Below are 20511 nucleotides of genomic sequence, written 5' to 3'. Positions count from 1 at the left end.
GGAATCTCCATCTCTGGAAATATTTAAGAACAGGTTAGACAGACACCTATCAGGGATGATCAAGACGGTTCTTGGTCCTGCCATGAGGACAGGGGACTGGACTTGATGACCTCTCGAGGTCCCTTCCAATTCTAGTGATCTATGATTCTATGATTTATTTTAGTCCCCCCCAAGATCTTGTAGTAGCACTGAATTCCAGGATCCGGAGCGGGAATGATGACAGAAGACCAAAACTTCCACAATTATTGTCAGGTTAATTAAATATAACCGCAAAGACTGCCAGGTTCCTGACAAATCTCAACCATAACACGATCTGTCAGTGTGTTAGTGACTAGACTTTTCAAAGTTACGTGAGTTGGCATCAGAAGTATGAACCTGAACGTTGAAATCCCCCACCCCCCAGAGAGCAAAAGCCCTGTTTTTACTGACTTTTTAACTAAATCTGAGCAAGAGACTTTTTATCCAGAACAAGCTAATGTAAACTGTTAGGAGATAAATAAATGAAAGAGTCGCCTATAGGCTGGTTGGCTCAAAGGAAAGAAATTTGTCTCACTTTAGAAAAAGGACCTGAAGGTATTGGTCACATTGACTCATTCATTGTACTGTTATCTGCCAGGGAGGTTGTGACACAAGGAGCAATTAAGACAAACTTTAGTCTATAAGTTCATGCCTGCAATCGCTATACTTCAGAACAAGATAAATGATACCTCCAAGGAAGGAAACAAAGTATTTTCCAGACTACCTCCCAAGTAACATTTAGGATTTGCAATCGTTCAGCAGAAATTTTTCACTCCAAGGGGCTTCTGGGGTGCCCATATATTATTATCCTTCAGCTGGATATAATGTATTATTATCCACTTGAGTTCTTCTAGTGACATGTTAGTTTTAACCCTGGGAAACTCCAGCTTACGTGCTTAACTTACTAGAATACAACCGATCTTGTGCTTAGCTTCCTTCTTTGAAGCGTCTCCTCTCTGCATTAATGTGAATGAGTGAGGGTGTTTTTAGAACTGGCATTTTAATATGAAGATTGCTTAAGGACGAACCAGTCTGTTAAAATGTAAACTGGGCCTTTAGTTATAAGCAGCACACGATAGGTGTAGTAATTATTCAGCTTTCCTTGGAGGCAACAGTCAACTGGACAGTTTTTGTTCTTTAAATAGGAGCAATGAAAAAGCAGGGCATAATCTATTCTATATTTGAGTTTGCCTGTCTGATCAAGAACTCCTCCTATATGGTAAGGGCTCGGACCACCAAATAAGGCACCCGGTTTCCTCTTATCCGAACTTAAAGCAAGGTCAGGGTTTGGTTGTGCCAGGACAATGGGACATGCCTGGAATGGGATTGCATCTCATAAAACCAAACAGAAAAGAGACAAGCACCAGGCAGGTGAAAGGGGCTGGCTGGGGGCGCAACCCCCCTTCCCATCCGGGAGCACCCCAGCCCCGAGCCTCCCACCTCTGGGCACTGTTCAGGGAGGACAGGGTGGGTTGAAGCTCCCCCCTCCCTCCTCAATTCGTACAGGAACATTGCTGGCTGTTCCCCTGAGTTAGGGAGCGAGGGGAAAGTACAGAGTTTGCTGCATTCCTCACTCTGGCTGGGGAGTGCAGGGGAACACGGGGAGCATCCCCTTTCTCGACGGGACCGCAGCTGCTGGGTTGGAGGCCACAGCTCTGATGGGGATGGAGTAGAGAAGGCGGGGGATAGGTAAGAGGCAATTCGGAAGGAGTTTACTTGGGACGAGGAGAAGATAGACAGTGCGCAAGCGGAGCTACACCTAGGAATAAGCTTTGGTCTGGGATAGAATTTCCCAACGGAGGTGGCTGAAGCACTAGGACTTGGGGCATTTAAGACTAGACTGGGCAGATTACGAGAGCCCTGCATAGATACAAAATTGGAATCCGCATCTGTGAAAAACGATCCGCAGATATCCACATGAAATGTAGGGATGCCAATACCAGTGGATATAAAGCGGATATCCATGGATTTGCAGGGCTCTACAGATTACTGGAAACTATAGAGATATAGCATGTTAGTCAGAAAAAAAATCCCAACAGCTCAATTTGTTCAGGGATGCATGCTTGGTTCCTATGGCCTTTAAAGGCAGGATTTGATCCTGGATTGTAGTTTTACCCCGCCATAGCCACCAATAAAATCCATGACATTTGCACAGCATGACTTAATACACTTGTGGCATTTTTATTCTTCCAAGATGACACCTGCACCTCCTATACAGATGATGAATGCCAGCGTTGTGCTTTCTTAAACAAATACACTTAAAAAACCCCAAACACATCCTTGAAATCTGCGGCCAAAGACAGTTTACACTTGGCTCAGAAACGTCTTTGTACAGTCAACGTGTCGTTTTTACAATAGCAAAAGACTAAAGGTTAAAAAATACTCTGGAGCCAAGAATTATACAGTACAGTCAATAACAAAAAATAGATATATATATATATATATATACGAGGGATGCCTTAAGGCGGTGTACAGTTTGACTGAAGACAATGCGAGCACATTAAATCAGTCAGCAACAAAGGAAATGTTTGGAGAAAATGCCCTAAAGTCAGAAAACGCAGCAGCAAATATCCCGAAAGGCTTTGCCGATGCTTCTAAAAAAATACTTTTTCAGGGAAATATGCCATTTCTCTTGACAGTGCGACGTGGAGCAGATTTGCCTTTTGCTTGTCCCAGGTTCTCTGGCCTCCGCTGCTTCCTTGCTGCTCACTGAAGTCCGTGGTGCGAGCGCCGCTCTTCTAGCATTCGGCACACCCACATGGAGACAACTTCGGCATTCCCATCGTTGTACTGCACGATGAACGGGTGGCCCTGGGAAATGGGAGAGAAACAGATTGAGCCAGGTCAGTCGCTTCTCCTTGCTTTTTTAAAGTCAACTTTTTCCCCCCCTTTCTTCAAATTTCCTGAAAAATAAATCCAACTCTCGTTAGCTTCTTAGAGTTGGAAATGTTCCTAGAACAATATAAACACAGCCTAGGAAGTAACAGCTTTCGCCAGTCAAATCTAATAAAGAGACACTGCTAATGAACCTCCCATCTATTCTCCCAAAGTCTGGAAAGAAGCGCTGCCTAATTATTTTTTGTTGACTCTTACGGCCTCATCATGCCAGGCTGTGGTACAGTAGATCCAAGCTTGTAGGAAGGAGAGAGTTTTCAGTTTAGTATTTTTTAACATTCATGCTGTGGTGATGTCTAGGGCCTTCTCTAGGTGGGGCCTCACCGCGCTCGGCCTGGCACAAATATATGCAAAATGACCGTCGCTTACACGCGACATGATGAGACCTAACAGCGGCGAGAAACCAAGAGGGGAAGAGGAAGGAGAATGGCCTAGGACGCAATACTGCAGATCGGCAGTTTGTCCAGTTCATCGCCATCAGAAGCAGCGATCACATCATATTTGCCTATAGTTTCGTCATCCCTTAAAACAGGGGTGGGGAACCTTTTTGGGGTTGGGTGCCACTGACCCACAGAACAATCCATCAGGGGCCGCACACAAGTGAGAAGAAAAAAACCCACCACAAAACCCTTCACTGATGTGGCCCCAAAGACTCTCCCCAAACACCAGAGCTAGTGGGACCAAGGCGGGGAGATGGTGTGTGCTCCAGACCTGCAGGGTAGTGGAAAGGGGGCTACAGTGTTAGCGCAGGCTCCCCAATGCTGGGGTGGGGGAGGGCCCTGAGCATCAGGAGTCGGATCTAGGCCACCAGGGACTGCATCTAGCCCCCGGGCCTGAGGTTCCCCACCCCTGCCTTAAAATCACCAACATTTAAAACTGAAGCCAACCTCCATCTATCATGCAGCTACGCTCCTAGTTTTACTCTGCCAAACACTAGTTTACTCAACGGTTGGTTCACTTGTAGCAGAAATGCTGAATTTTATTTAGAAAACTAGGCTCCCTGCATAGTCACAAATCTGTGCAAATCCTGCCATTGGCGTACTGCTCTAACCCCAGCTGCATACTGTAACTGTAACGATTGTTGCTTAGGCCAGGTCTTCACTAGACCCAGCAGCTCGTCTTAAGGTACGCAACTCTAGCTGGAGTCAGCTCACCTTAAGCTGAGTTTGGCGGTGTCCCCAGCATTGGCTTCCCTTACTCCTCGCAAAAGCAGTACCACCAGATGCTGGAAGAAGCGCCCTCTGGGTTTGATTTAGCGAGTCTTAACTAGACTCACTAAATCGAACTCTGGAAGATCGATCACAGCAGCAGCGATCTTCCGTTTAGTGTAGACAAGGCCTCAGAGTCTACGGGCCAAACGCAAGACCAATGATCAAAACTGCTACAGTTCCTAAATCTGGTCGGAAAAGGAGAACTGTTGTAGTCTCCAAAAGGGCAGAGGGATCTGTGCTGCCGGCCACGCATGGGAGGAATGTGATCTCTCTTCTAGTGCAAAGCGAGCTGGGGATGTAACATTCAGGAGCTGAGAGCTCTTTGCAGTGGGCTGAGCCAGACTCAGTGAAGGTAGTGACAGAACCACAGCAGTGAACACAGCCCAGTCTTGATCACTGGCACCTTTGATGACCTGTGGGTCATGCCCCTCTTCTCAAGAGCCAGCTGTCGGTCCTAAGGAACCCGTTGGGAAGTGAAAAGTTCTCTCTGACACCCTACAGAGAACTTTGTGCCAACTTTCAGAAGAGGGAGGTCAGGCTGTTTATAAGTTGGCAGTAGGCAAGGCCACGCTACCGGTGGGGAAAAGCGTAGCCAGTTAACATAATGGGAAACGCCGCATGAGCAGTGAAAATGACTCTCCGAACCCAGACGTGGCTGGGTTCCAGTCCCTGCACGGACAGGCTGCCTTGCTGGTCGAGGGGGCAGACGGACACCAAACTCACTGTTGACAAGAGTCCAAAGAGCTCAGCACTCAAAGAAGAAAGGTTGCTTCCTAACCCGACATGATACCCCATCTTCCAAGCCTCAACTGATTTCAGCGAGAATAGCTGCCTGAGAGGGAGAACTGGAGGAGGTACAGAGAAAACAGAATGGACTGCAAACCCGTTGAGACGTCTCTCTGGGATGGCAGGCCTTAGACAGACCCCTCAGGCCTATTTTGGGCTGCACGCTGCAGATACACATCAATGGTTTTCATCAGTGAGAATGCAGGCAGGCTATGATTTGTAGGCGTCTTTCTTCAGAGGTGTAGTCCCCTCCACATGTTGTGCGGATAACACACCGCACACACCCAACCCACCAGTATAGACTATCCTGACAGACACAATCAGAACAATACAAATAAAGTGACAAGCCGCCTTCCTCGTGGCTAAACAATTCTATGTCTAGTACTGATCCAGGAACAGTGAAGGAGTAAAACACTACTACTAAATCCAAAGCTTGGCTTTAGTAATCCTTGGAAAAACTCAATTATATCCTAGTTTGGTTAGTACCTCAGTTTTGTCCAGTTCTCTCTGAGGCGACTTACATTACTTACGGCTCGGGCCTAGGGCCATCCGTTCCATGTTCAAATAGTCATTTGTACACAGGAATTCTCCGCAAAGGGCTGATACGGTAGACTCTCCTTACCAGCTGGTCTGTGATGCCTTGTTTTTAAATCAACTCTAGCATCTTACCTGTATCAGTCAATTCTCTTCCAGACCCCACACCTCTCATTTATCTATATGCAATCCCCTCCTTAGTCCAGCCGCAATCAGAAAAAGGCTGCTCTAGTCACACTTCGAAGTGTTTTGTCCATTGGCAGAGATGGTCACTTGTGCCACCGGGCATTGTGTTTTTTACACGTGGGCTAGGGATGTTAAATATTGGTTAATTGAACAGTCGAGTAACCTCATGAATTCTTATCGGTTAGTCGACGATTTTATAGTCCCTGGCGATGGGGCCAGCAGCCAGTGTGTTCCAGCCCCACTCCCAAGAAGTCCTTGCCGCTCTGTGCTGCTGCCTCTGCATCAGAGGCAGCAGCGTGGGGTGCCAGGCAGGAGCTGGTCCTTGAGTGTAGCCAGTTTAAAAATCAACTCCCCTCACGGACCAGCTGCCTGTCACTCTCTGCTGCTGCCTCTGATACAGAGGCAGCGGCGCAGGGTGGCAGCAGCCCCTGTCTGGGGTGGGTCTGAGCTCCCAGACCCGGCGTGAGCCAAAACTGAGTTAGGTTGGCTCCTAATACACTTTAAATGCAGAGCCGCAGCAGGGGTCGGTCCCAGACCCATCGGAAGCCAGATCTGAGCTGGGATGCTGGGCAGCCTGCTGAAAAACGTACTGGCAAGGTGTGGGGGGTGAGAAGAAACTGCGTGTAGTCTCTCTAGCAGTGTCCCCCAATTTTATTTGGCCACGGAACCCTTTTAACCTTAAAATAATGTTGTGGCACCCCTAATAACAGTCTCATATATGGAGCGGAAAAAGTAGACCACAAATAAGTAAGGAGAATAATAAACAAATGCTAAACAAGGTCATGAGATCAACATTTAGTTTAATTGCACGTATTTACAAACAAAAATCACAAAACTTTGACTTTGCCCAACGCGGCGCTAGTCTAGTCGCATTCAGTCACCCATGTGATCCACGCTCCCCGAGAGCGAGTATGGGGATTTACGGTGGTATACAACAGGCGATCGCACCACTGACTGCGTGCCGTGCTGGGTAGTGACATCATCATCCCCACTCTCTGGCTAAGTTGGCATTATGCAGGGACAATTGAAAACTGAAAATTGTTTTCAATAAAATTCATGAATGCTTAAATATTAATGATTCTTTTTTAAATAATACAATGTTATTGTAATGGAATTTTCTCGCTGAACCTTTATTTTCAGCGGAACACCATTTTGCTTATCGGTTAATCAACTACACTATTACATCCCTAATGTGCACACACACCCGTGAGGGATGGGATCCTGACATTCATTTCCATGTGGCTTTGCTCTACAGGTGTAGAAGGTTGCGGCCTTAACTTACTGCGGGACCTAGCCCCGGGATGCTGTGCAAATTCCCTCAAAAACATAAATATCCCCTAAATGTTCAGTTTTCATGACGATGTGGCCAGTGAGTCCCAAGTTTGAACACCCAAGAGAGCAAATGCCATTGGCCCACAAAGGACGATTGTTTGCAGGATGTGACGGATAAGTGGGGGTCTGAACACACACACAAAAACGGACCGAAGTCATTGGGAGGCTGAATGAAGAAGAGCCAGCTGTCGTCAAAGGAATGGAAACCTCAAATAAGTGTAACTAAGATAAGCCTAAAATATCAACTCTCGGCTTTATCAGAAGCTCCTGAAGGGGGCGATGGAAGAACTTACGTCCATAGTGCAGTCTAACCTGTGAATTTGATAGCTACTTCAGACTTTGAAGAATTGTATCTAGGGCAGCTGCAGCACTTCTGGATGAAACAAAAACGTGGACGAAAGGTTCGGCCAGCCAGCTGCTCAAGTCCGAATCCAGTGACATTTCTGGAGGTGGCTGTGAGCCATCTTACTTTGCATTGCAAATGACTAAAGATCCACTATCCCAAACTTACCAATGAAAGTGAGCAGAACTGACCGACAAAACCACCACAATGAAACCTTCTGCAGCGACCCAATCAAAGGTAGCTCAGTTTTCACCATATTAATCCAAGAAACCTTGAAAAACAACAATAACCACTGTCTAATCCAGAGCTATCTGTGAAATCTGCAGGCACCAAGAAATACTTGAGGAACTCGACAGTGTACAAGCACAGACGTGCACGATGTTACGTCATGGCAGCCAGGCAGACTGAGAACAAGAAAGGAACTAATAGGGGGCTTGGGGAAACCGGGAAGCAAGTTAGGGGACGGCAGCGCCAGATGGGACACGGAGGAAGCCGTGGGACGCACAGAATGCTGCTCGTGCTTGCAGCACCAAGTTAAAGCAATAAAACACTCCACAGGTCAGGGCCAGCGATGTCAAGAGCTCCAAGAATAAAATATGGCCGGAATCTACAGGAAATATGGAGGGTAAACAACATGCTGCTGCTCATAAGAGCAGTTTCAAGGCTGTAAACTGATCAGAAGCTGGGCTACACCTACTACATACAGAATGAAAAGCACAAAGTTTCTTTTGGAAGTTCACAGGTACCGACCACACCTCTCTCAGCCACTAGGGATATCAAATCCCGTGTAAAACGTTAATCGGTTCAACATTCTATTTAACTGGTTAACCGGGATCCCGTGGGCGGGGGAGCTGCTCAGTCCAGGCCCGCTGCACTGCACAACAGATGGGGAGGCTGCTCCAGCCTGGCCAGGCCACCAGTTGACCCGTTACACGGTAAGCATCACCTCTCTCAACTTTCTACTTCACGTTCTCCTTGACGCAGGGACGGTGGAAGGTGGGCGCCTTCCCTCAAACCTGTGGAAGTGCTGGAATGGTGGGAGAGCGAAGGCCAGATCCCCAGTTGGCATCATGCCACAGTTCAGTAGCCGTGTGCTAATTTACAGCCGTTGTAAGAGCTGCTCGTTAAGGATCACGGTGGTTTTGAACGAGACACTCAACCGTGACTTGTGAGAGATTTCAGGTTTCAGATGTAAATGCAGCTGTTCAAATAACTCGCTTCGCATCTCTTCGATTTCCAGTGCTTTGCACTAGGGGTCATAAGAGTATTTTTAAGGCCTTGGAAATGCTACCTGCCATTTCAGTCTTCCTCCGTTTATTCTTCGCAAACAGATCCTCTTTCCCCCGCACTGTGGAATTAACACCACTAACAGCTAGCCATGCTAAACAGTCCACAGGTCAAGGAGCTCTCATCTGTGCAGATGTATCTGCTCTTACCAGGGAAGCAAAATCCAGATTCATCAATTGACCGGTTAACCTAACGGTTAGCCGACTAAGTGGGATCCTGGGTGGGGGACTGCTTCCGTCTGGCTCGAGCAGCTGGGGCTCTCTCTCCCAGCCCCGTGCTGGGCTGGCTGCTGACCTCCATCACCAGCCAGGCGGGGTGGGTTGTTGGCTGGCAGCCCCGCACGGGGGCCAGACGAGGCTGCTCCTGGGAAACCGGTTAACCGTTACCTAGTAAGCATCCCCCGTTTAATGCATTACCCGTTGACAATCCTAGCTTTTATGTACACTAATTGGTCAGAAAAGGGCCCGCTGGGAGAAGAGAATAGGTCTGGGCTTTCTGGGAGTTCATTCTAGATCTTTCAGTGACATCTTTTGGTCACGGTGCCTCGCAGTTCAAAGCTACAGAAAGCCTAGCGCAGGGCTCGGCAACCTTTCCAAAGCAGCGTGCCGAGATTTAACCGCCCTGCCCTGGGCCGCGCAACTCTCCTGGGCGGGGGGGGAGGGGCTCTCTCCACCACACACCCCGCTTGGTCTCCTGCCCGCCTTTCCCTGTGAGGAGGGGAGGAACAACGCTCATGCGTGTGCGCTTCCCCAAATGCATCGTGGAGCCTCAGGGCTTCCCTCTCTCTCCCCTCCTGACACAAAGCCGGTGCTGACTCCAATCTTACGGGGGCACAATGCTGGATTGCCAACACAGGCTGGGGTCAGGGTGGCTTGGGAGGTATTCAGGAAAATGGGTAAGGTGGGGGTGGGTAGATGAGCCCAGGGTGTCCAGCCAGGCTGGGGGCGGGATCATGTGGGGGTTTGGTTCATGGCACCCTCACCTTCCTGTCAGGAACTTAGATGCCCAGGGGCCAACACGGCTTTGGGGCAGAGGGACCCCCCATGTGTTTTCCTCTCCCCTCAGTCGCCCTGCCCCGGAGCCGCAGTCTGGGCAGCACTCACCCACTAGTGCAGTGGTTCTCAAACTTTTTGGTCCATGGGCCAGCTGGCTCAATGCGAACCTTTCCAGTTGCTACTGGAAACTCACCATTAATTACACCTGAGCCTTTTTGCTAGAGCTGCAGTTGGGAGAATGGTTTATTTTAAATGGTTAAACAGATGAAGTGTTTTAACTTTCTCATGTTCGTTTATCACACTTCATTTTAAATAAAGTAAAATATTAATTTGTGTCCAACACCAAAGGGCTCACGGTTTTCTTTATTTATGGCAGGGGTAGAGAACTATCAGTTGGGTACCACACAAGTGAGAAGCAAAAAACTACTCCAAAAAAGCACAAGTGACAGGCAGGAACTTTGGCTTCTTGCTTTTCAGTCCCAGCTCTGCCGTGCCCAGTCCTGCGTGACCTTTGCCAAGTCACTTAATCGTTTTCTGTGCCTTTGTGTACAAAGGGGATAATTATTCGGCCCTATCTCACTTTGAGACCGTTGGATGGGAGATACAAGAACAGGGTGAAATCTCATTATGTACGATTTAACCTAAATCTCTCTCTCCTCCCTTTTAAACAAACCAACCCACAAACAAGGTAACAAAACACAAGTCAAGGACATGAGTGAGACCTAGGGGAGAGAAAAGCCAGGAACCCAAGGAAAAACACACACGTTGGTCCAATAAAAAAGAAGCTGTTAAGCAAAGAATCAGCTTCTCCCATGAATCTCTTTGATGAGGGACAGGTTCCCTGCAGAGGAAGACATCTCAAATCAAGGATCCCTCGCAGTTAAAACGCAATGGAAGCCAGCACGGTAGACTGGGTTTAAAGTATCAGCTGTGATTTTTTTCAGAGAGGTCTTTACACGGAGGCTGTTCAGTATTGTGGGATCTGAACATGTTTCAACAGCATTAGATCAAAGCGCTCTACAAAAATTTCAGTGCACCTCAGTATGGCCTACACAGACACGTAGCATGTGGTCAGCTAGCTAGAAGACAGCAGGTTGACACCCACCTTGCCATGTACCATATGACCGAATAGACCTGCTCTCAAACCCTACATTTTCATACTCCTTTCTGACCCAAGAGTAACCTCAACTTGAAATGGCCTAGCTTACAATGTTTAGGTTTTAAAAACTACAATAGTCTCAAGGATTTTACTTAAACTGCAGGAATATTTTTGCTATTAACTTGATCTTAACTTCATTGGGTGTGCAGATTTCTTCTATTTTGGACTGTAATTTATTTTAAATTTCACTCTTATTTACAGTATAATCTTGGAAACTCTTCACTGGTGGGTTCTCCATCTGGAAACTCTATGGTGAGGTCTATGCTAATGGGGAAGGTCAAATCAAGATACACAACTCCAGCTATGTACCTTGATTCGAGTTTCTCTGCCAGTCTCTCAGTGGGAGGCCGATGAGAACAAACACTCCTGTTGGCTTCCCCTATTCCTTGCAAGAGCAGGAGTACCAACTGCCGATGGGGGAGCTCTCAGAGTTCGATTTAGCGGGTCTTTACTAGACCCGCTAAATCAAATTCTGGAAGATTGATTGTGGCAGCATCCATCTTCCCTGAAGAGAAGACATTGTCTATGTTGGTCTGTTCCTGCTGTGCCAATATCCAGTGAGACAAAGCCTGAAGTGCTAGCTAGCCATGACAACTTGATCTTACTCCCTTTTTTCTGGGGTGACTATGCTGGCGGGGGAGAAAGAGAAGGATGGATTTGAGACATTGTGAGACATACAACTATATATAAACAGTCACACACAGTGTAGTAATCCTTCAAAGACAGCCTCTGCCTAATCAAGGTCATGCATGGAGTGCAAGAGAAATACAAAATAATTAAAGGTAACTGAATTTAACTAATCAGCTAAAGACACATCTGGAAACACATTTAAAAGTTCCTAACCCTCTCCCTCCCAAGTTTCTAACCCTCCTCCCCACTATACATTTAACATTCTCATAATCCAAAATAGATGGCCCATGGATTATTGTGTCAATTAGGCCTGGATTCTGGAAAGCACTTATCCACTGTTCTAAGGAGACCATCTTTTTTTAAATTGAGGGAAGAGACTAGGAATGGGTTGAATAAAGTTAAACTCAAAATGACCAGCTCAGAAATGTAGCTACGGTGCCGGCAGTCTATGTAGTTCTGATCTGAGCTCAATGCTGTTAGAAAGAGATGGGTTTCATTTGTTCCTCTTTGCTATCATTTCAAGAAAAACTAAAAAAAAAAAATCACTACCGAAAGGATGCCAACTGTTAAAGAATTCTGGTCACTGTGCATTTCAGCAACAAATAAAAACCACCAGCATCAACAGAAATCACTTTCACACTGAGCAATATGTTCCAAAACAAACACAACCTGCTGTACTTAAATATTCTGTTATTGATTTACTTGGTTTTTCAAGGTAACGTTGAAGAAAATTAAACAGACAGAAGCTTGAAATGTGGTTTTAGGGTAGTGAACAATTTTGCAGTTACAGGGTGACCTGGAGTTATCTGCTTGGGGGTATTTGGTAAACTCTTTTGTGACAACCATTCTGTTTATGACACCTAGAAACAGCCTCGGTACGCTACAGTTACAAGGCCTCCATTCGGCAACTGGATTCACACAGACCGACTATTGCGTATGTATGGATACAACTACAAGGGTCATGATCTGAAACGGTATCAGAATTGTCCAGGCTATAACTCTCTGTCAACACGATAACATGAGCAGAAATTGACACTAATGTCCAAGACCACCCAGCCTTCGGAAATTAGCAAAGAAGGGACCAATATAAAACCACCCTCACCACGGCAGGAAGAATGATTTATAAGCATATTTTGTTCACGTACAGTCAATGGTAGATTCGCTAACATTTGTGAAACTAGTCATTATCCAGAAGAAGCCTTTCTTTAAAGAAAAAAGGGGGTGGGGTTGAGAGTCTTGTACCATGCATGAGTCCTTCCTGCAACGATGAAAAAACTAATTAAAGGACGTGTTGAGTAGGAGATGCCTGGAAGATGGGGCTGTAATGTCTCAGGATAGTGTCTTGCAATGGGTCTCACTTCATTATTTATTTAGGTTTCCACACATACCCATTGAAAAGGAGAACTATCTTCTTGTCAATTCTTAAATAAGTAATTATAAAATTGGCCACTCCTACAATCTCCTTTCAATCAGCGATCAATACGCCCACCACAGCTACGCAGCAAAAATATACTTAAGATGTCCCACCAGAACCTACCCATTTGCTATGGCTAAGGAAAATCATTGAGCCTTGCATTTTCCAGGGAGTTTTTGCCACCCTCTTGAATTGAGATAAAAACCTGGTCCAATATGGCAAGATCCGTGTCTAGCAGCTGAAACATTCAATGGGAAGTGGGAGTTTTTTGAGCGTGGCGCATTCTGTACTGGAAAAGGTCAAGCAGGGCTGGCCAGAGAATGACTGTCAGCCAGCCTAATTTTCTGTGTCAACTCGGAAAATGAGATAAACAATGACAAACCAGGATTTTTAAATGGACCTGTCACCTCTGATTTTCTTGAGAGAGGGTTCATTTCTCAGTGTCCCAACAGAGAGGTTAACTCTTGAAAAGGTAAGCACTATTGGACAGTGCCGTAAATGGGGTACACATCTGAAATGAAAACAAAAGGGCTTGGAGACGCCAAATGCAGAACCTGGACAATTAGAGACGATTGTCTTTGAAGAATCAACAATTTAGCCCAGCCAATTAAACAGCTCGTATGCAAGGGGAACCGTTCCATCATCGGCTGCATCTCTAAAATTACAGATTTGCTTTCACGCTGCTCTCCTAATGCCTGGAGATACCCTTCCTCGTATGAACTCCCCTCCTGCGTTCATTGCAACTGATTTTACGTTTTATTCCTCTGCATGCTGCTTCTTTCCACGCAGGCAGCACGTTTCCACAATGTGTTTACATGCTTCGTTGTTAAGGGTGTGTAGCACCCAGGATGGACCCTGGCAAGACCACTACTCCCTGGGGATGAAATTCACCCTTTTACGAGGGCAAGCATGAAGCCGCTGCACCCTGAAGAGAGAATTTAAGTGGGTCTCAAGTGGTGCAGAGACTTTGTGCTGGTCATCTGCATGAGGATGAATTTCACCACCTGGAGCATTTTCAAGCATGTCATCATCTAAGGCATTGCTACGGTTGTTATATGTATTGAAATAGCTCCTAAAGGCCCTAGACAAGGATCAGGGCTCCATGGAGAGATGTTACGGGGAGTTCTGATAGAGGTCTATACAATCACGACTGGTGTGGAGAAAGTAAATAAAGAAGCGTTTTTTACTCTCTTCCCATAATACAGGAACTAGGGGTCACCAAATGAAATTAACCGGTAGCAGGGTTAAAACAAACAAAAGGAAGTATTTCTTCACACAACATACAGTCAACCTGTGGAACTCCTTGCCAGAGGATGTTGTGAAGACCAAGACTATAACAGGATTCAAAAAAGAGCTAGATTAGTTCACAGAAGATAGGTCCATCAATGGCTATTAGCCAGGATGGGCAGGGAGGAAATGGGCAACAGAGGATGGATCACTTGATGATTCTCTGTTCATTCCCTCGAGGGGCACCTGGAATATTCCACTGTCAGAAGACAGGACACTGGGCTAGATGGACCTTTAGTCTGGCTCAGTATGGCCGTTCTTATGTGCTATACACCCACACAGCGCAAAGATGGCAGTTATATAAATAATCTGGTTTGCCCAACCAGACACGGTCCCTTTTCCTGCCACTCACTGGGGCAGAGACCACCTTTTTGTGTGTATGCACTTAGCACAAAGGCGAGTTGGTCCACGACTGGTACAAACACACAACCCAACGTACCGATATGAACAGTTTGGGGAAACGTCTTTTTTTCAGGAGAAGTTAAGCCATATAGCGGAGAGTAGGTACTGTATTATCTTGAGCAGTCAAATTATTGCAGAGAAGCATTGCACAGCTAATGACATTGGAGTCTGCTGCTTTGGGTGGAGAAATGAGAAGACGGCTTCTCTACCAATGCAAGTTACGCCTCCTTGCGCATTCCGTCATCACGTGCTAATGTCTTTAGACCAGTCTTCGGTCCAGAGTGGTACTGGCCACAGGCAGATGGAACCGGCCACAGACAGATGGAAAGTAAGAATACCTCTTACTAGGGAGACTTTGGTTTTATGTTAATGACCGGCGGATATGAAGTGTAATAGGAATAGTAAGAATAGCTTGACAAATTCAAAACGGCAATCACAGAAGCTGCGCATTGATGCCAGGCCTGTGTTGACAAACACCCCCTGCTGCTGTTATTTACTACGGTGTCACTTAAGTAAGCGCCTCTCTGTAAACATCTTGCGGGACCGGGCAGGGCTCTGTTTCTTATAAACACACACTGTCAAATGATGTGTTTTCATTTAAAAATCTGAAATGCAGCATGACAAAAGATATCCTAAAAAGATCCCAACCATTGCACTGGTACACGAGGAGGAGGCTAGCGGTGCTTTCCGACAGCATTTCAAATACAGTTTATTAGTGTGTGATATGAAAAGGGTATTTTTATTGCATGATATAATGCAATGGGACCTTGGGCGCTCGGCAGAAAGACCTTGCACTCAGAAGTGTAATGAACCCCTAGTCCAAAAAACATTATACTGTACATTAACCTATCATTAATGGCACATTAGGGCTGGGGGCATTGCACGCTTGCTGGTCAGGGCTCCATCAGGACAGTAGCGAGCAAGCCACACAGTCTTCACAGGCTTAAAACAAATAGAGAAAGTCAATATTACGGATCGCTACCGGCTGCTTTCAAGGAAGTTCGCTCCCCTCTTGACAGGCCATTTTGATACCACATTCCATTTTTAAACAAAGGGGGAAGAAAAGGAAACAAGTCAGAGGTTGATTAAGCAGAATTAAAAGTGGCATGTTAACACTTTAAAGCAGCAAGTCAAAGTCTCCAGGTGGCTTCGACATGGAGATTTATTTCCAAGTGTGGAACATACCACAAACCATGGCACCTTTTAGAAAGTATCTTCTCTTTCTTCAGCTCATTCCTTATTCACTTTATACACTTGGAGGCTGTCCTGCTCGGCATGTCCAGGGAGTCAGTCGGTGCCATGTAAGAACGGCCAGACTGGGCAAAACCAAAGGCTCATCTAGCCCAGTGTCCTGTCTGCCGACAGTGGCCAATACTAGGTGCCCCAGAGGGAATGAACAGAACAGAGAATCAAGTGATCCCTCTTCTGTCACCCACTTCTAGCCTCTGACAAAGAGGCAGGGGACACCATTCCAACCTAGCCTGGCTAATAGCCATCGATGGACCTAACCTCCACGAATTTTGAACCCTGGTCTTCACAACATCCGTTGTCTCCACCCATCATTAAGTGCACCCAGTATAAAACCACCGTGACATATTGTGTTCTTCAAATGGCTGTTGATGCTTGAGATTTTTTTAGTGCTTTCGCAAATCTGTGGAGCCCAATGGTACCACTCTCAGGCAAAAAGGCAAATGAGATTAGCCACCCCACAACCTTTTGGCCATAAGACAAGAAAGTCTGGACAATCCTTTCTTAGAAAGGATGAGAAGGGTGAGACAGAGGCTCCTCTAAGCAATGTCCTGTAGCGTCGGGGCACGTGCGCTGAGTGAAAAGAGTGAACGTTCTAAGCCCCTACTCTTCCTCCAATTGTATTTCTGTGCCCTTTGCAGAACCTCATCATTGATTGAGGCCCTAGACCACAGGGCAGGTGACTATTCTTCACGCCTTTTGCAGACAGAATAGAAATTGCATATGGCCACTGCACACACAGGCGGGAACAGAAATCAGAGCTCTAACTGAAGAGAGGCACGTCGATTATCCAATTACATGGCTACAGCCCTGCATGGATACCAAATTGGTATCAGCGTCCACAAAAAATGATTCATGTATATGCGCATTCACAGCTGTAGATGCGTATACCTGTGGGGAGAGAGTGGATATTCGCAAATCTGCAGGATTCTAGATACAACGTTTGTATCAGCAAAAAAGACCCATGGCTATCCGCAGCCACGGAGGCAGATACCTAAAAATATAAAACAGATATCTGCAGATTTGCAGGGCTCTACATGTGGCTTTCTTGTGTAACACATTATTACAGTTTGGTTCTATGTCAACACCACATACAGAAGTTTTGACTCTGTTACCACTGCCAGGGGTAAAGGGTTGCATTCCAAGATCCCGATTCAATTCCAATGGACAACCAAATGGGAATTGTTCGATTTGGTTGTGACCATACTCTACTCTCTCAGCTAGGAACAGCCACAACCCTGATGTCTAACATTCTATTTTGGTGTCTTAAACAACTGTGTAACTCACTGGCAAAATATGTATTTGCCTTTCTTTGGTAGGCTGGTCCACACAGATGTGAACAACATGTTTCCCTCCACCAATTATTTCTATGGCTGAAGTGGTACAAAGCTAAAGGTCATGGGTTCAAATGCTGTTGATGGCCCATGTGGATCATGGAGTAGATAAATTAGCGCAAAGATTTTAGAACAATTGTTGGAATTATTTTATGTTGCAAACATTGTACTTAGAAGTGAATTTAGATAATACACAATTAACACAATATTAATATCTGATGTTACATGTTACAAAATCCTCATATTACAATCTCATATCCACTTGTGGCGTAGTCGTATCCTGTGTGCCTAGATGAACCCTCATTTGTGTAAGCTCCAACATGATCTGATTTAACAGACATATGTTTCCAGAAAGGACCCCTCATTCTTTAAAACACAACATTAACATTGATGACATAAAACATTAGGGCCTTGCTAATGAGCTACAGAGACTCTTGGTCACCAGTTTGAACCCAGCCAAGCTGAGTATAGATTAAAAATTGCTCCTATGAAAGGGACATGTGGGATATCTGAGATCAGTTTGGTGTGCCCCAGTTCTCGAGTCCTACCACAGAATCCCAGGACCATGCTGTGCGCTAGATTTGAAGCTATTTGGAGCAGGGATGGTTTCTTACTATGTGTGCATATACAGTATTAGCACAACAGCACTCCAATCTCAATTGGGGGCTACTGCAAGAGCCAAAACTACATGATGATAAATTTGGAAGAGTTGCCAGCACTGCAATTGTCACACAGTAATTCAGGGGAATGGGAGTGCTTATAAACCAGGAGGAAAATATACCCCCCCTTCAACCATCAACCAATACTAAATATAAAACAAAACCTATGACTTTTTGCCCCAAAGGACAGGCAGCCTCTGCTGGCTAGGAGAGAAAAGAAGGACATACTTTATTCAGAGATTGATACGTACAGGGAGAGTTATGAAGCGGAATAGATGGGTGGCATTTCCTGGATTCATGATAAAGCAGGTACATGAGCATATCTATACCAAATGCTGATGGTCTGCTTAAAGTTTCCATTCTGCTTCTGTGTCAGCTTATTTTGAACAGTTTAAAGAACAGCCTCACTGTTCCAGGTGTGTATTAACATGCTGAATTTGTTTGTTTTGTGGCCTTCCTAACATATACTGTAATTAAAATGTTGATTACTGAACGATTTAAATATATGACAGACAATGCAGTTAAAGCCTACAGTTAGGTCAATATGTGATTTAGATTTGCCATTTAAAAACCCTCATTTAAATTTTGCATACATTAATCACTACCATACTTCAATGTTCTGATATCCACCTGACTACACTATTCAAATAAAACTTGCTGCCCCAGGGAAATCCTACTTATTCTTAATTGTTTCGAGGCTTTGATGGGCTTTTAATCTAAGATTAATTTATGCAATTTTAAATAACTCTTCTTATGATTAATAAGCTTGAAAATTAAAAAGAGTCTAAAGCAATTATAATGAGCATTTGGTCATAACCTCATTAGGAGAAGGAGTGAAGGATACAGTTCTGAAATTCTTACAAGACTACAATTTAAGGTTACTTTCAGAGAAGTCAAACATAGGTCTTGAAATTGCAAAGGCAGATTAGCCTAGCTCAGTGTCAGAACTGTGGTCATCTAGATTACCATACTAATGATTTTATCTCAATGGTGTCAGATAAGATGTTGAAAAGAGGTACAAAAAATACTGGCAAATGAGCAATGCTGCAAAGTACTTACGCCCTTGGAGCTAGGTTTTCCATTATCGGTGGTTAGATATCACATGGGCTTTTCAGAAGTGCTCTGGTCATTTTTTGGTGTCTGTCACTATGTCTATGAATCAATGTCTTGCAAAGTGGTTTTATTTTTCACATAGTATAACTAAGGGGCCCCTCATTTTCCATTGGCCAACTCTTGTTCATGCTCCAATCCAAAGCGATTGCTCCAGTTGGCAACCGAATCGCTTCTGCACAAGGGATGGTCCGAAGTGGGAGAACTTCTGACCTTGAAAATCATCACTACGTAGGACATTTCTCAGTCTCATGCCTCCAGTGCAAATCATATGGAAACCTCCCCTGGCACCTAATGTTTTTGGTCCTCATCTACACTGCAAATCCTACTCTCTATGGTGGTGAGTCTCAGAGCTGACTGAATTCACCCCTGCGGGGCTAAAAATAGCAACATAAAGGTAACCCCTGGAGAGTCTCAGAGTCTGGCTCCTGCCTGAGCCTCTATTTTTAGCTCTATTTTGAGAACCTCATAGAATCATAGGACTGGAAGGGACCTCGAGAGGTCATCAAGTCCAGCCCCCTGCCCTCATGGCAGGGCCAAATACTGTCTAGACCATCCCTGATAGACATTTATCTAACCTGCTCTTAAATATCTCCAGAGATGGGGATTCCACAACCTCCCTGGGCAATTTATTCCAGTGTTTGACTACCCTGACAGTTAGGAACTTTTTCCTAATGTCCAACCTAAACCTCCCTTGCTGCAGTTTAAGCCCATTGATTCTTGTCCTATCCCCAGAGGCCCAGATGAACAAGTTTTCTCCCTCCTCCTTATGACATCCTTTTAGATACCTGAAAATGGCTCTCATGTCCCTCCTCAGTCTTCTCTTTTCCTAAATTAAACAAACCCAATTCTTTCAGCCTTCCTTCATAGATCATGTTCTCTAGACCCTTGATCATTCTTGTTGCTCTTCTCTGGACCCTCTCCAATTTCTCCACATCTTTCTGGAAATGCGATTCCCAGAACTGGACACAATACTCCAACTGAGGCCTAACCAGCGCAGAGTAGAGCAGAAGAATGACTTCTCGTGTCTTGCTCACAACACACCTGTTAATGCAGCCCAGAATCATGTTTGCTTTTTTTTCCAGCAGCATCACACTGCTGACTCATATTCAGCTTGTGGTCCACTATAATTCCTAGATTCCTTTCAGCTGAAATCCTTCCTAGACAATTGCTTCCCATTGACCAATGCTCTGAGTCTTGCTGTTACATGCTTTTTTGGGGGGTAGAATACATAAACCCAAGACACACCTTTAGGTCCCTGCAGAGAGGCTTCTGTGGCAGGCCTAAAAGCACCCTGCTCTTCAACAGACCTGCACCTGCCTCTGAAAGTCAACAACACTGAGTTCAAGGAATGACTTGCATGACTCTTTCCGGAGACACAAAATCCAGCAGTACTGATGATGGTACCTTTAAAGAACGAGCTCAGGAGCCATTTGGGTGGGTAAAAATCTAGTTACTTTCACAAAAGAGAAAAACTCCTATGGTAATGTCCATCGTCTGTTATGATTTCTAATACAGACGACTGACACATGATTGACACCTTATTTAAGAATGAATTTAGTTAGCCATGTCTGATACCGCAACAATATAATTGAGAGTCTCTTGACATTTATTTGGCAATCTGCAGCTCCTGCTCTCCACAACTTCACTTTGATAATTTGTTGAAACATCAACTGCCTTC

At 45.3% G+C, this 20511-nt stretch overlaps 1 protein-coding gene across 4 annotated transcripts in view; it reads right to left on the bottom strand.

The window, feature by feature from the left end:
• Nucleotides 1-229: 229 nt before the first annotated feature.
• The window catches only part of MAP2K5 (mitogen-activated protein kinase kinase 5), a 205067-nt gene continuing 184785 nt past the window's right edge, over nt 230-20511 (bottom strand). For all 4 annotated transcript variants that reach the window (XM_075896855.2, XM_075896856.2, XM_075896854.2 and 1 more), the window contains one exon: nt 230-2829. In XM_075896855.2, coding sequence (XP_075752970.1) covers nt 2725-2829 — 105 coding nt within the window. In that variant the 3' untranslated portion in view covers nt 230-2724. The remainder of the gene's footprint in view (nt 2830-20511) is intronic.

The sequence above is a fragment of the Pelodiscus sinensis genome, chromosome 14 (assembly GCF_052426305.1).
Source record: "Pelodiscus sinensis isolate ZL-2025 chromosome 14, ASM5242630v1, whole genome shotgun sequence".
Classification (NCBI taxonomy): domain Eukaryota; kingdom Metazoa; phylum Chordata; order Testudines; family Trionychidae; genus Pelodiscus; species Pelodiscus sinensis.
This window is presented reverse-complemented; position numbering and strand designations above follow the sequence as displayed.